Source organism: Stegastes partitus, unplaced genomic scaffold (genome assembly GCF_000690725.1).
Source record: "Stegastes partitus isolate 25-593 unplaced genomic scaffold, Stegastes_partitus-1.0.2 Scaffold2551, whole genome shotgun sequence".
NCBI lineage: Eukaryota > Metazoa > Chordata > Actinopteri > Pomacentridae > Stegastes > Stegastes partitus.
The window spans coordinates 57,063-73,657 of NW_007580282.1; the positions used below are offsets into that span (position 1 = coordinate 57,063).

The window sequence follows — 16,595 nt, forward strand, 5'->3', positions numbered from 1 at the left end:
TACATTTTTGGTTTTTCATGGATCTCCAAACTAAAAACCTGCATCGAAAGATAAAAGGGCCACAAATTGTCACGCCTTGAACGTAGTGAAAAGTGGTGTTTTGGTGTAAGTCGCTGGAGTCCCATAAAACAGCTCAGGGGAGGTGACAGATGATTTATGACCTTTTTGTCTTTCTAAGAATTTGCACCAGGTTAGGCTTGTTTTTCGTGAGCATCTTGTCGGCTACAGGTCAACTGAATTTCACCACGATTTGGTAAACGTAGGTAATCTCAAACTGTACAGCAAAACGTGCAAAGTAACTGAAGACAGTCTGTACCCAACGTGATTCTGATAAATCACTGAATGTTATCGCTACCTAAAAAGGAGACTACTGCTTGTCAGATTTGGTTTTATATGTGAGCTCCGCTTGGGTGCTATCTGAAGCTACTGTTTAACCAAAGAAAACAGAAAAACTAGTCGAAAAGAAAAGTAGGTCAAGTCATGTATAATGATTAGCACACACACGTTCACATCCAGACCAAATTTAAAAAGTACATAAAAGTCATGATTAAGAACGACAGACGTCAGGTTTCAAATGTCTTTTTATATTTCAGTAAAATCTACTTTAATACACTTTGAAACAAGAGTACAACAAAATAGAATATACTTCAAATGTTGAATATACAAACAGTTCAGTCTGAACACAAACCTCTCTCGCTCTCTCTGTCTCCCTCTCTTCCCTCTTTTTAGATTTAAAAAAAAAATAAAATTAAAAAAAATAATGAATTTTAGGGGCAGGGCCAACATGGCAGAAACTCTGTTCTGGCAAATTTGACCCTCTGTTTTAAGCATGAAGTAAAGTGACCTGAAATCCACAGTGGTTGAATAATGTTCGCAGCCATTTTGCATAAACTCCTGATTTTCAACGCATCTTTTTTTTTAAATCATTAAAAAAGTTTGGTTCACTTCATTCTTGAACTCTGAGATTAGACACATTCCTATTTATGTTCTCATTCTTTTTTCTTTTTTTTTCCAGACATGGCAGCATGCTTTAGCTCACATGTCTTTGCATGTGCATGCAGCCTGACTGCAGGTTTGGGAAGAACAGAGCAAACATCTGTCAACAAAAAGAAAGAAATAGCCAGGATCCTTTTGTCAGATGGTTTTCTGAGACGCCAGAGACACACCGCAAGCAATCTGGCCGCTGATCTACAACATGGTGCTGTTTTTCCTGTAAGATTCAACCTATATTAGCAATAACAGCCTGATAAGAGGCGGAGAAACCAATAATAATACAAATATTAGTCCCCCTAGTTTCAATAATACTGTGCTTGGTACAAGGTATCAAAACACAAAAACAAATTTCAGCTTACCGTTCAGACAATACATGAAAAAGAAAGTCAAAATTAAAATCTAAGGCTGTTCTGTTAACGTTAGCTCCGTAAACTGTATAGTAGATATATATATATGTACATACATGACCATTTTCTGTCTGATATCGTTCCTGTGGGCGCTTTTCACAGCTCCACTTCCACTCTTTAAGGGTTCTCGTAGCACCATCCACACTTGATCTGCACAGTGATACAAGTTTTTAAAAAAGTTGCTGGTTTTAACATGTGTGGAGGCATAAATCACAAATATTTGCTCTCTACAAAAGCTGCGATAAACCACCTCTGCCCCCATTGTGTCTTTTTTGAAATTCAATAGTTCACATTTTGGTTGCTTGTAATTATTTGCCATGTTTTCTTTTTGTAGTGTTTCACTTGTTTGTTTTTTTTTCCCCAAGGTTTTTCCAGATTGGAGTCAGTGACAGCGATCCATTTCGAAGGCATAAATTGTAGTGATCAAGGTTGGTCCCTTTGCTTTTCCCAACAAATCCCTTTGAAGTCTGTGTATTCCTATGTTGTAGGGCTCCGTACACGACACTCTGGAGGTTTCTGTGTGGTTCTGAGGGAGACCGGCTGTGTCCAGAAAAGTTCTAGGCAGCGACAGGGAAGGTGTGAAGACGGGTTCAGGACTAAAAACAGGCCTTCAGGAGTGTTTAAAGTCTCACAGACTACTGCTGGTTATCACAAGAGTAAAAATGACTTCAGAAATGTACAAACTAACCGTCTCTGGCAGAGAAGAAGGGCCGTTTTTTAACATTCCAGCTCTTCTGCCTTTATTGCCACATCAGGCGTTTCCAGTTTGATAACCACCTCAGTGTCCACGGCCTCTGATTTGATGTTCTGGACAGATTTGGGGTTCTGCTGGACGGCCATCGTCATCGGCAACTGCACAGCCTGGAGCTGGACTCCTGCTGCCTTCAGTTTCTCCACTGAGACTCCTCCGGCTCCTCCGATCAACAGCTCCGAGCCGTTGATGACGCCGCTGATGATGCGAGGCTGCGCCTGATTGGCTGATGATACAGTGACCACACCTGACCCGCTGCTGACGCCTCCAGGCTGCGACACCACCAGAGTCTGTTGTTGCGTCTGCGACGGCACGGTAAGCCTCATCACTTGCGTTCCCGGGGCGACGTTGACAGGCGCCAGGGCCCGGACCGTCAGGGGGCTCCCGAGGAGGCTGATGCCCGCTGGGGAGGCTCCGACGCCGGGCTTGTTTGCGCCTGTGGGGGTCTGCAGCTGACACTGAGCTAACTGGTGGGCTGGGATTGTGATGATCTTGGCCAGCTGGACGGTGATCTTGTCTCCATTCTCTGCTGTGGCGGGGACCATGGTCGGGATAGTCTGGATCACAACCTAACCAAGAATACACTAAATTATTAACAGTTAAAGGCAGACTAAAATTCAAGGATGTTGCATTTGAACAATTCCCTCGATTGATCTGAAGCTTGTAAAGGGTTCTACCGGGTTCACCATCACCTTTAAATACCACACAGAATGCCAAATAACAATTTAACTGACCAAAGTATGCAAGCAAAACATAAAATCTGATTATTTACTATTATTATCACATTTTTCCAGCACTTTTCTATTGTTAATACATAGAGATGTCCCGCTCAGTATTTCTTTATGTATTTTTGCTCCCAATCTGAGTAATCTATTAGTATCTGCCAATACCTTTTTTCCAGATCGTATATACTTTAGGTGTAGATTGGCTGTAGCACCTGGTTACCTCTTACTGTTTAATACTGAAGCAACCAGAGGAGACCATAACTTCTGCTTTGATAAGCACGGCGCATTGTCAGAGTTCAGCAAAGGAGCACCCTGATAATGACTTGAGACTTACTGACCCCAACATAGCAAAAAATGTTTAATATAAGCTATCGTAAACTGGGATAGAGTCTCAAATGAATGCAAAAGCTCCTTAAAGCAGTAGCCCAAACTCCCTGTTCTTGTCAGTGGGTTAGTTTCCACATGTACCCACCTTCTGTTGTGAGTTGGCGTTAGCAGCAGCAGCTCCGATAGCAGAGGTGTTGGTGAGGAGGGTGGTGTGTCCGGCCGCCCCTGTTGTTCCCGCTGGCTGCTGCACAGCAACTGTGGATATCTTTTGACCCAGCGATGTCGTCATGACTACAGGCACCTGCATAGCCACCCGCACCGTCCTGTAAACGAGAGGAAAGACAAGACAGACAGTCAGAGGTCAGTACTTACTGCTGGGACACATTGTCAACATTTGCTTTAGCAGTGATGCCCTTCAAAGTCCAAATGAAGGTCCATCTCTTTGCACGAGTCTAACCTGGGCGCTGAGGCGTTCGGGATGATAGCTGTGTGAGACTGCTGGGGCTGGTTCCCATCTGATGCTCCTGTAACCGACACTATCCTCGGTACCCCTGCCGTCACCAACGCTCCACCTCCTGCCACTGGCTTGCTGCCTGCTGCAGCTGGAGGCTGGACTACGTTGGCTCTGTTAGCGCCCCGCAAGATGTTGGGCTTCTTAGTGGAAGACAGCTCGGTGGCCTGAAGCAGCATATCTGACGGCGGAGGTACACGCTCGTAGGACGCTGCTGCGTCGGAGCCAATCAGATCCTCGGGGGCGGGCATTTCTGCCTTATCGTCGTCGATGATAACAATGTTTTTGGGCATCTCTTTGAACTGGTAGACCAGCCGCTGGCCCTCAACCTTGGCGAGGATGCCGCGCTGATAATAATATCTGAGGGGGAGAAAAAAAATTAAGAATTATGATGCTACTTTGGAGGCGTTACCAGGTAACACAGCTAATCTACAATACATACTTTGACTGATGTTTTTAATCTGCTAAAATATTCACAGCAATAATCAATTAACCAATAACCATTACCATTCCTACCCAAAAAAAAAAGACAGATTTATCTCCTTCAGTCAGACTTTTTACCTTAGTGCCCGTCCCATGGTCTCGTAGTTCATGTCTGGCTTGTTCTTGTGTTTTCCCCACAGCTTGGACACAGCCTTTGAGTCAACCAGTTTGAAGATGCCCTTCTCCCTCTGGGTCCACTTGATATACCTGGGACAGGTGTTCTTGTCCTGGAGGAGGTCCAGCAGGAACTCCCAAAGGTAGGTGGTGTTCCCAGCTGGAAACAGACGTTAATTTAGTGCACAACTAAAAACTGATCCGTCTTTATCAAATCAATACACATACAAGAAAGCGTGGGAGCTAATATTATTGCGACTGTTACGTACCTTTTCCTTCTCTTGGTTTCCTCTTGATGCCAAGATCTGGTGAACCGTTGGGTATCGCCGTCTGCTGTGTCTTTGGCTTCCGTCCAGCTACAAAAGTAAACATTAAAGATGCTGCTTTAGTGCCTAACACCCTCTGATCCCTGAGCGTGACATCCAACAGTACAAGCTGACCACACGGTGGTGCTGTTGGATAAAATCATTCAGGGTAATAAACTATGTAACTATAGGTTTTGCTTTGAGGCTTGTGGTTTGGCTTGCGGGGTGAACACAGAGCTTCCAGATGTTTTCCATTTAAAACTTGCTTTGAAACATTCAGAACGGTTTTCCTTTTTCCATAGCGAAACCAACCCCCATGAAGTTGATGATAGTGGGTCGAAAACTAAATGAAATGAAAGTTCTAAAAACAATATGTGGGTTTGTGCACAGCCTTTACGTACTTAAGAGTCACTTTTCTCACATAACAGAAACAGTGTGTTTTCGTCTACCTCGCCTCTTCCTGATAGCCTGGTGGTCGGGTTCTGGCTCTGGCTCTTCCAGCAGGGTGACCATCTCCTCGTCCTCCTCCTCGCAGCAGTCCTCTGTCGATATCTCCACCTCTGTCTCTGCAATCATGTCTGGCCGCATGGCAGCATGAAGGAAGTCAGGCGTCGCTACGCATGGTGGGATAAAAGCTTCTAGAGGGAGAAATCAAAGAAGGAAAAGATAATGTTGGAGTTCGGTTGAGGAGAAATTTGACTAACATATTTTTGGTTAAAATATAATAGTTTGGCTTAAAGTAGGAAAGCAAATTTTTGGTTTTAGATAACTTGTAAAGGCTTATGTAACTTTCTGTGTGTACAACCTACAGCAAAGATGACAGAGAATGCCACTGATGTAATACAGATGGGGGTGAAATGAACTGATGTAGGTGACGACTATATTAGTTGCCAGCTAATTTACTGTCGCTGACTCAGAACGCTCTGACATGAAAGCATTTCCGTTTACTGGAGTGAAATGAGTCGCTGTCTGATGTCACATAAAAGCACAGACCACCGTCTTACAGTCTGAAGACATACAGACTAAGTTCACTGCTGATCTCAGCACAGAAAAACTGACAGAACACTCAAAACAAAAATAGAGATCTTTTTAAAACTGAAGTTAAAACTTAGTGGGATAGTTCCATCGAACATTTGTGGCTCCGCAGAGTCAACAATGGTAGCCCAGCACATCTGGCGTCCTCAGTAAGTTATGCACATGTTTCATTCACAGCTGTCGGGTTTAACAACTTGTCAACATAATATAACAAAGTTGGGTATTGGGTAACTGCAGTGGTATCGCTGCAGTTCATGTAAACCATAAAAAAACGTGTTACATCACGAAACTACACAATAAGCATCTTAACAATCTTTACCGTTAGATTTTGTTTGAGGTATGTGCTGACTCTGTAACACCTGTGCAACTTCTAATTCAAATAACCAATTATTTATTTGAACAATCAGTAGATTATTCAACAATAAAAAAAATAGTTGTTAGTTGCAGCCCTGAATGCAGATGAAGCAGTTCTGACCTAGATGCATGTCTATTGAGGATTACTAGTTTTTTGTGTGTTACCTGGGCTTCGGTCCTCCCTGAGGCTGGAGGGCGAATCCATCCGTAGAAGAGCCTCTGCAGCTTCGATGGTTTTGTCCGAACAGTGGACACTGGTGCCGTGAACAGAAGCCTCCACTGCAGCACACACATACACACAATCAATTAGCAAATACTCAATTGAGAAAAATTAAGTTGTGGTGTTGCATGAAAAATGCACTTTATAAACCCAACAGGGTAAATAAGCACCCTGCTTAAGGATACTTCCTCACTCAACCTTGCTGCTCCACATCTACTTCTATAAAAAGGCATAATATCTGTATTTGCATGTCCGACTAAATCATTTTCCAAATAAAACACCAGCATGGAGAACATTCACCTACATGCTGCCCCCTAGTGAAAAGTCTGATTGTTTTTGGGCCACTTGTATGACATTTTCAGCATTAAAACATTCAGTGTGATCCAAACTCAGCATGATTTGTGTCAAACACTTGAACTATTTATTAAGTCAGTCTATGACACTGCAGCTTTGGCTTTTGTTTGAAGTTGAAAGATACTAAGATTATCTAAGGATACTGAAGAATAAAGGAAAATCCAATAAAATGCCTCTACTTTCCTAAACTTGGACTACATACTATGAGATTTTGCACATTTCCAAGCAAATTATTTGCACATTCCTGCACAATCTGTGCAGCCGTATCACTTAAACACCATCAGCTTTGACTTGCTTTTTGTAAATCTTATATCTTTCTTTTAATTTTCTACTTTACTGTATGTGAAAACCTACTTGGCACAAGAAATATGAGTGGCAGGCAGCAAGAAAGAGCAACACTACCTCTTCATCTGTGCTGAGACAGACAGACAACAAAAATGGAATCCAGCCTCCGGTGAGAGAAACTGTACGTGGCCCCATGTGGGATCCTGAGAAGGAACCCGGGGCACCTGCTGTTACTGTCAATCACTGGTGGGAAACACGAGATCCCGTTACACCCTGCCCTGTCCATGTTTGGCTATCTCGCTGAGGCAATGGGCACTGTGTAGGGGAGAGACATGGGCTATCTTTAGACTGTCCCACTCATTCAGTCCCACCTCACAAACAAACAGGGCAAGTTGGTAGCCATCACAGCGGAGATCCTATAGCCTGCTGAGCTGTCCTTGACACCAGGCGTGCCGTAAAAAGGCGAAAGGTCAAAGAGCTGCAACTGAGCTTGACCTACATAAATACATATGAAGACTGTGGCCATTTCAAGTCTTTCTAAATGTGCATCACACCAATTTATCCCTGATTATTGATCAGTAAAAACACAAATATCGAGAAGCTTACAAAAAATGTGAAAAGCATTTAGGTGAAAGTGTATAACATCAGATTAGGAAAACATGTTTTTATTAACATATACTACTAAGTAACGGCGCCAAGAATAGCAGCAAGTCCGACAAAAAGTAGTGCAGCCCGTGATGACTTCCGTGTTTACACTCCTCATCCTTTCCCTCCAGTTCTCTTCGAAGAAGCACACAAATCCTCTTGTCACTCAACACCCGCCTTACCTTCTATTGGCTCACACTCATATTAAAAGCCCGCCCCCGGTGCGATCTGATTGGACGCCTGCTGACGCCTTTCACCAGCGCGGAGGCTATTGGACCAACGGACACGTCGATCAAACAGCCGCCACGCCCCCTCAAATAAACAATGCTTCCGCCATCGAAACGGGACAAAAATACTTTGCGCTTAAACTGAATTATCGTTGTTTTGTCACCAAGAGGTTTATTTGAAAGAACAGTTATATGAAATTACATAAATTCTGTATTCGAAAGTCGGTGCGGCCGAAGCCTGAAGCTCACAATAAATGCAGGGAAGAAAGCGAGTGAAGCCAGGCCGTCCCACGTTTCAATCAGCACGATAAGGGACACAGAGGAGCAAAAATATCACAACACGAGTGTAAAAACTGAGCTGCTCGCACTGAAAAATCACAATAACACCACATTAAAGTTTGAAATATTCATGGACTGCTCCTGTGTGAAGCCTATCAGTGCAGAATATTCACACAAACGGAGCAAAATAAAAGCAGTCACAGCTAAATACTAAAACAAAACGAAGCTACAACAGCAATAAACAATAAATGCGAGTCAGTGTGCCAGATTTAAGCCAGGGAAAATAAACCCACATGTCCTTCCGACTCAGACAGCGTGGCAAAGACGTAGCAAAGACAACATCTCTACACTTCCTGGTTGTGCAGAGCCGATGTGCAAACCGTTATTCAACACCACACCGCCGCGATACAAAAACAGCACCGACATGCAAAACAAGCCTCATGCAGGCAGCTATCTAACCGCGCAGACTGGGAAAGTTTTCCTCCCGTTTAACCGGCGTTTGGTTAACCGTGTAGCAACGCCATGCAGGTTGCTACCAAGGTGATCACTTCCTGATTGCCCTCCATTACTCCACCACACCGCTCCGCGCACCGAGGCGCAGCGGTCGAGGCTAGAAACAAAAGCGGCGCGTTGTAACGTAACTTCCCCGGTTCGAGGTCAAGTAAATATACGTTACCGGCTCTGATGAGCAGATCGAGCTGGTTTGCGTGCCCCTCATGCTGTGAAGTCGCCATGTTTTCCCCCTCGCCGCAGATTCACATTGACTTCTCACTGGATTGTATGGGAAGCTCAGATCACTCCGCCGCTAATGGGAAAAATCTCAACGAGACGCGTCACAGCGGCAGAGCGGTATCCCTCCGCCGCCGCCGCCGACACAGGAAATCCTTCCTTCGCCCTCCCTCTGTTACGTAGTGCCTACGTCAAACCAGGCTGCACCGTTTTTAAAATACACTCACCGGACAAGAGCGGAATAAAAAACAAAGGTGCAGTTTACAAAGAAGCCTCGCTGCAAAGCAATATTATAAGAGGGTCTATCTAAGCTGTTCCAATTAAAAACAATAATCAGTGCAACTGTTTGTTTCTTCGATTTAAATCTCTAAAACCCAAAAAGTTTCTGGGTTTTTTCTGCTCCTGCAACATTTTTAGTCACTGCAGCCTCACTTTTCACAACAACACAAAATCCTGCTCCTGAATGGAAACAGCACAACCATGGCTAGACACATAGCTTAGTCAAAAATGTCTTATAATGCCATCGTCATAAAAAGTGTAGTTAAATTCATTATTCATTTTTACAAAAATGGAGAAAATGTGTTCAAGTGCTGACAGCTGTTGCCTATACTGGCCTAATACTCTACATGTTATAGATACTTTATTATTACTTAGATACTTTACATTGTTAATGTGTTGTTTAATGTATATTTGTCTCCTTTCTACTCTGTGTAAATAACGCCTGCAGTTTAACTGAATACAGCAGAGTCACTAGTGGCTTTTCAGTTACGCCGACAAGCACAGAATTTAAAAAAATAGATTTTACAGAATCTGGCTCGAGCAAATGCTTTATTTCTGGCAATTTTTTAAAAATATGACATGTATAATAAAGTAATTTTGATGGAATAATCACCATTTTAAGCTTAGATTTTTTTTTATTTTTTATAATTGAACATAATGTCACAGAGGCCCTGCGATGGACTGGCGACCGGTCCAGGGTGTCCCATGCCTTCACCCTGAGTCAGCTGGGTTAGGCTCCAGCCTCCCACGACCCTCGTGAGGATTAAGCGGTGTAAAGATAATGGATGGATGGATAATGTCACAGACAAGCAGCTCAAGGACCACAAGAAAGTTGAAAATTCAACTATTCTTTGTGTTGTTACAGTTTCTGACTGATAAATGATGGGGTTTGCTATTCTGACTGCTACGTCTTAGAATGACTTCACCACATGTATTTTTTTTCCTGTTTAACAAATATAACCGGGATTCTGTTGAAGCCAAATGCACTCAAACAAATGAAGACATTTAAGTGACAAGATTAGTAAATTATTCCCTAAGTCACATTTTTCCTTAGCTTCGATGATAAAGTCTAAAAATGTTAATTAATCTGTCAACTTTAACAAAACAGCAATTACAAATACAGAATATATACTGTAAAATATGTTTAGGTTGTTCAAATTTCTTGGGTGAATTAGCCAGTCAAGCACACCAAGACCATGCATGTGTTAACTCCTTCAATTTACAACCAGGGTTTTTTAGAAATACAACAGCACTTAGACAGATGTGCAAAAAAATGCATATGTGACATCTTTATACGACAACTAGCTCTTTTTCTGCTACGTTTTCATTCACTTGTGTAAGTCATTTTGGACAAATGCATCTGCCACATGAGTATAAGCCAACATGGAAACTTTAATTCTTTATTTTTAATTGTTGCATTTGCTTTTTTTTGTTAAATGTCAGCGTTTCTTTGTCTACTTGAGGCTAAACACATAACATTATGAAAAAAAAGCTTTATTTCCTGGTAATTTTTCCACATTTTTCGTGCTGCTTGCAGATGTTTCCAATTCAAAATGTATTTTCAGAGCTGTAATTTGAGGCAGTCTGAATGACAGTTCAATGGCATTTCCCCTGACTTTAAGTCTGTTTCAGATTACTTCAGAACACTGCACTGGATGAGACAGTGGTTGGCATCAATAAAGCCCTCTGCAGACAGTGGCTCTTTAACACTGCTGATTTCATCAGTCTGATAATGTGATGGCATTCTGTCATTAGGACAAGGACACTTTTACAAAAGTCTTCCTCAGAGATTCATTCAGAAATACCCACCACCATGACTGAGTTGTGCCATTGGACAGTACATCAAGTGTGCATAACACATAATAAAGCACTGATAAACAAAACTAACTCTAAAATAATATCAAATTTATCAAACTGTCCAAATGACCAATAAACACATTACATTACAGTAAACAGCCGTTCCATGTGTGATGATAATTTCACTAACAGACTAGTCAATAATCTAACTACTAATAACCAAAGATCCTGATTGATCCGGTCTCCATATTGGAGATTATTTAGAACTACAAGTAATTAATGAAGTTGCTGCTGTTGTTCAACATGAGTAAATGCGTGCAGCTCACTTTAGAGATGCTCATATGGACGCTGCTGCTGTCTGATGCTGCAGGTATTTAATAAACTCAGAGTGAAGTCTATGACAAACAGAAGCAACAAACTCAATTTCTGCTCCTGTTAATGTTTTGTAATAATCCAGATTGCATTAATTATTGGGGAGTCTCATTATTCTGGCCTGTTCTGTATTAATCACAGTAAAAGTTATATTTTTATGGACATTTCAATTTGTAATAGATTTGAAGTTGTTGGGCGAAGTGAAAGATTTTTTGTGATTTTGCTCTTTGTGATGTTTTTGTACCAATATCGGTGCTGAAATGTGAAAAAAAAATCCTTCACCACACTGCTTCACACAAGTTGAAGCATGTTTCTTGTGTAAGTATAAATATGACTGCATGCAGTTCAGTCTTGTGATGTATTAAAAATAATACTTGTTAACGTTATAAGGTTTGACTGAGTAAGAAATCTGTCGCAGCTTGTACAGAAAAGTGACCCGGATACTCATTCAGCCGACACATTCAGATTCCATCAGACTAATGGAAAGGAATGCATGTCTGAAAGGAGCCTAGGGGATTAACTGATGATTAATGAGGTAATACTGGACACCTTCATGAGGCGTTAACTGTCCAAAAATAACCACAAGGTGGCAGTGTCTGGACACAGAGGTCTGTGAACCCAACAGCCTGACTTGCCAGACTTCCTCTGGTGCTGCTGGTAGAATCACGTGACAAATATGACTCAGTGAAACCCAAACCACTGAACAAAAGCAACACTTGAAACTGGTGTTTAGATCCAGATTCATGAGAACTCACAAGAACCCAGTAGTATGAGGCAGTCAGGGCAAAAATTAACTTCAAGTTTTAGCAGATTTGCCAGTGTGACTCTGAGTGCAGCAGAAAATATGCAACTGTGTGAATGTGAACCTTTGCATTGCTCTTCAAGCTGTGCTCATCAAAATATTAGTCAGCCCTTATATAGAAGAGACATAAATATAAATGCCTCACAAGTCCAGAAGATAGAAAGAAACTGTTCATCATGCTCAAAGGACAATTTCAGTATATTTCAACCTGATTTATTTCACACTGATGTGGTTACTGTGACTCATGCTAACTTTGCAATGCTCCACAGGGTAATCCACCCTTGCATTTACCTACTGAGGTTCCAGAAAGTCAACCTCACATGTGCAAACAGCATATGTGGACGAATACACAAGCTGATCTTATGCAAGGTGATTAGGTCAGCGGGCAAGCCGTCCCAGATGGACATCCTTAATGCAGTTAGCTAAACTGTTGTTCGAAGTGGCTGATTTATGTGTTTACTTTCAGTCAGACCCAAGTACAAATGTTTACAATGAATGTCTGTTTGGATTCTCAGTCATTTAAGTCATGGTAATCCTAAGAGCTTCAGTAAAAAGCAACTGGAGGAGTCGGGTTTGGTTCTTGAAGACTTTTTCAAGAACAGAAGAGACATCCAGTTGATTTTTACTGAATCTCTTCAGTTTAGAATGACTCATGTAAAAATCACATATTTTGGAAAGCTGCAGGAAAGGTTTTACTTTAAAACACCTTTTTGTACGACTCCTTGCTTCCCTGAACCTCTACAATGGAAGTAGAGATTAAGCTTGATCCACTGAGCTACGATAGTCACATAAATATACCAGGTTGAAATAAACCAGAATTACCTTTTAAACAACCAAAGTTTACTGTTCTGAGCGGTAAGTTCTGTGCTCTGTCTTGCAGCAGAGACTGTCTGATCATCACCAGTCATTTGGTGGTATAAAAATAAGACGTCTTACAAAATCAGGAATATTTGTGCCTCACCTGCTTCCCCTTCTGTCTCCACCTCCTGCTCATCGGCCACTTCCTGCATGAGATAGGCCTCATTTTCATACACCACCACCTGGGCTGAGTAACCCTGCTCCTCGGCCAGGCTGGCGCCAGGCAGCTCTTCAACTATAACTGCTGGGTAGTCATCAGCCTCCTCCCTTTCCTGTGTGTCTTCACAGGCCTCCTCAGCTTCACACTCATCCTCCACCTCTCCTTCCAGCTCCAGATCCACCTCGCACTCTCCGTCCTGATGGAGAAAGCCAGAAAGAATTCGAGACGGATAGATTTGAACAAAAAATGTGATATTTTATTGTGAGCTGCAGTTCCAGTGTTACTTTTTCTTGAGCTTGTTCCCAACACACCTGCTGTGGATCCTCCTCAGCTGTTACATACTCCACCACTGTCCCACCAGTGTCGACCAGAACCACCGAGGTCATGACTCATGCTCCTCTGGAATCAGCATTCACAGTCTGTGGCTCGCCACAGCTTCTCTGGCCAGACGCCTGGAAAAAACAAGATGGTAAACCAAACTGTAAGAAACAAACAATAAAGTCCGTATTGCAGCAACAGCAGATTACCAGATTCGATATTTGCTGCACATAATCACTGTGATGAACAATTCAATCGGTATTTTATCACAGGAACAACTGTGAGTGAATCCACGACTCTGAACCACTTCATATACTTTATATTAGATACCTGCAAACATATCACTCCAGAAACGTTGCTCTCTGCACCGTTGCGCCATCGTCCGTTTACCTCATGTGTATAAAGAGTCAATAAACCTGTGTTTATTGGCAATAACTGCATTTATTCCTACATTACCAGAATCTGCACAATTTGCACCACAGTTCTGGTTGACTTTACACATGCTCTTTTACACCGTACACAGAGTTAAATTCATGGAGGCTTCTGTCTCGCTGACCCTGTACTGTTATCCTCTCATGCAACAGGATGCATTTTCCCTGTGGTTATACAAGTCATTCAGTATTTTTCAAACATATTCCTGTTGGTTATGTATTCAGTGATAAGTGAGCTTTAGAGCTGCTGATAGCTGGATTTGGTTAGCTCTGGGCGGCGGCAGGCTAGCTGGTCCCTGCTATGCAGATGCTTTTTGCTCGGCTAAGCCAACAGGCTGGAGTTACATATTTACCTTACAGACATGAGAGGGGTGTCAGTCTTCTCACCAACTTTAGGCACAAAAGTAAGCATTTAATACCAGCTGCTTGACTAAAAATTAAAAAAAAAAAGGTTTTGCTAAAGGGCCGGCAAATCTCTTACTGCTCACGTTCGACAATCGGAACAACTCTTTAGAAAATGAAAGCAGTCCGACCGACACTGAACTACACCTTCCTCCATCTGTCCAAACTGTGAGCCGAGGTCTCATTAAAGGCAGAGATCTCATCTCTTTCATCTCCTCCCTTCTGCCTTCGGCTTGCAGGAAGTGCCTGTCTGCTATTACAGGAAGAAATGCACTGACACCAGGCCAAGTCCTTCCCTCAGACACAAACACAGTGTCCAGTGGAAGATCGAGGCAGGGTGGACTGAAGCCATGGTAACAGTTGCTAAGAACCACAGGGCTCTCAGTTCCTGTTCTGGGCTGCTCTGCGGGGCAACAATACGATATAAGACAAAGGGAAAACCGGAGCACAGACACAGAAATAAACGCAAATTGGTTGATGCTGTTTAAACTCAAGCTCCACCCACTCTTAGTTTGCTCACTTTTTAAAGACCTACAGCTGAAATGGAAAAGAAACTCACTACCAAAGCCAGAGAAATATTACTCAATAGGGAGAGACGGAGTTGCTTTAGCTGCTCTGTGCTCCAAAAACATCCATTGTGTCTATGATGCACTTTGTTTTACAGACAGACTGAACTTTTTTATTTTGTTAAAGGGTTTAATAGAAACTCAGATTTCTTTTAGACTTGCACTTCTGACCTAAATAATAGTATTTTTACTTATTCAGATTTATTTTCATCATGTGGAAGTTGCTAGTTTCACACAACAGATTTAAGTTTTAATATTAAGCTTTGTTTGCATGTTGTGCTGTGGTGCATTATACAGTGACACGCAGTTTGTCAAAGTAAAACAAAACTAAATGAAATTAAATGGTCACTTTGCTTTTTTGGAGGAAAATGTATTGTTTGAATATTGGACTAATCGGTAAACTAGTCCACAGATGAACCAGTAGAAAAAGAGTAAATGTTGGCTGTCCTGCATCTGGCCCGACGAAAACAAGGCAACAGTGGTCAGATATTGCTACCTCAGATCTGTGAGTGTAGGCAGAGAGAACCAAGTGACTCTACCGGAGGAAAAGCTATTAAAACTTCAAACGAGACGCATCAGGCAGGTCAGAAGCGATGTTTTCTATGGGAGAGAATACCTTCGTTTGGGGTGGACTTCTGTAAGTTCCAACACATTTTAAATGCGCAAAAAAGCTAAAAACTAAAAAAAATGAAAAACCCCATGAAGCACAATATTATTAATATTAATCATATTTGTATAACACCAATCGAAAACAAAGTTACAAAGTGCTTTATCCTGTAACAAATATGAAATCAGACGAATGATGGAACCAAATTCTATAAACAACTAAGATCACAAACATGCGACACAAACAAGATCAAGACAACAAACGCTACAGCAGTTCAGTTAAAAAGATTAAAAAGTAAAGTAACTTAATGGGACTAAACATTACAGATTATACCCGAGTAAGGCTGAGACTGTACAGTGTTGATAATTCTGAGGATTAACCAAACTAGTATAATAATAAATATATACACAATGGAATGATCAGTTATGGAACTGAACCCAACTAATATAAATATTGTGGCTAAAACCCTACAGTGTTGTACATTTTGGAGATAGACCTGACTAATTCAGAGCTGCAATACAGGCTCTTAGTTAGTGATTCTGAACTACTTTAATTTAAATATAATGTGTACAAACCAGTTTGTTGATTATGAAAACAGTCTCGGTTCTCTTTATCAGCCACAGCACATCTTCTTACTTCTCCAGATAAGAGCCCTGCTTAAAGACAATCCCAAACTAAATTCTTCAAATCCTTCTGTACAGACAAAGAATTTAAAAATCATTATTTCTGTTTGATGCTTCAATTTCTCAGATTTTTCAGTATACATGTCGCACCATATTTCAGAACACCCAGAGGAAAATGTTAAATCCACGCATGATCCAGGGGGTTTATAATTTTGTGCAGACCTACTGCACCAGCCTCTGAGATGGTGTGTATGAGGACATGAAGACATGCTCAGTTACTCTGACTGCTGTATAATGGATGAACCATGCTGTGCTGGTGTTCCCTCTGCTACTGAGACCAACATGCTATCGGCTCCGTTGGAAATTCCTCCTGTTCAATTATTCAATATCATACAGCAGAAACCAACCGACAGAACTGTACGCACCATTTTGAAAAGGCTCAGCGAATTCAGATGTGCAGTGAGTTCACAGAGCCACTATGTGAAACATCCACAGGTCTCACAAAAAAAGGTATCTGGCGTCCCAACAAGTCTCCGGACATCAGGACAGAGCAGACACACTGCATTCCACTGGTTTCTTTTCTGAAGTTAAATTACAGACCTAAACAGAGCACAGAGGAGTAAACTACAGGTACAC

General features: G+C 41.9%; 1 protein-coding gene across 2 annotated transcripts; it reads right to left on the bottom strand.

Moving 5' to 3' along the window:
• Positions 1–563: 563 nt before the first annotated feature.
• On the bottom strand, positions 564–14,169 carry elf2b (E74-like factor 2b (ets domain transcription factor)). 2 transcript variants are annotated; one of them, XM_008305574.1, is made up of 10 exons: positions 14,115–14,169; positions 13,324–13,464; positions 12,956–13,208; positions 6,171–6,284; positions 5,066–5,254; positions 4,581–4,667; positions 4,276–4,471; positions 3,661–4,074; positions 3,349–3,526; positions 564–2,720 (listed from the first exon to the last, which is right to left on the bottom strand). In XM_008305574.1, the coding sequence occupies exons 2-10, from the start codon at positions 13,396–13,398 to the stop codon at positions 2,118–2,120; spliced, it is 2,109 nt and encodes a 702-aa protein (XP_008303796.1). In that variant the 5' UTR covers positions 13,399–13,464; positions 14,115–14,169; the 3' UTR covers positions 564–2,117. The 2 variants fall into 2 exon arrangements, with proteins under 2 accessions (XP_008303796.1, XP_008303797.1); XM_008305575.1 differs by lacking the exons at positions 12,956–13,208; positions 13,324–13,464; positions 14,115–14,169 and adding an exon at positions 8,692–9,050.
• Positions 14,170–16,595: the final 2,426 nt, after the last annotated feature.

What these genes read in the sequence shown, in the direction of transcription:
- elf2b (XM_008305574.1), bottom strand. Translation starts at nt 13,398, where the DNA reads ATGACCTCGGTGGTTCTGGTCGACACTGGTGGGACAGTGGTGGAGTAT. An exon ending in CAGGGAGGACCGAAGCCCAG is followed by an intron (nt 5,255 to 6,170) that starts GTAACACACAAA and finishes TTCTCCCTCTAG; the next exon opens with AAGCTTTTATCCCACCATGC. An exon ending in ACCATGGGACGGGCACTAAG is followed by an intron (nt 4,075 to 4,275) that starts GTAAAAAGTCTG and finishes TCTCCCCCTCAG; the next exon opens with ATATTATTATCAGCGCGGCA.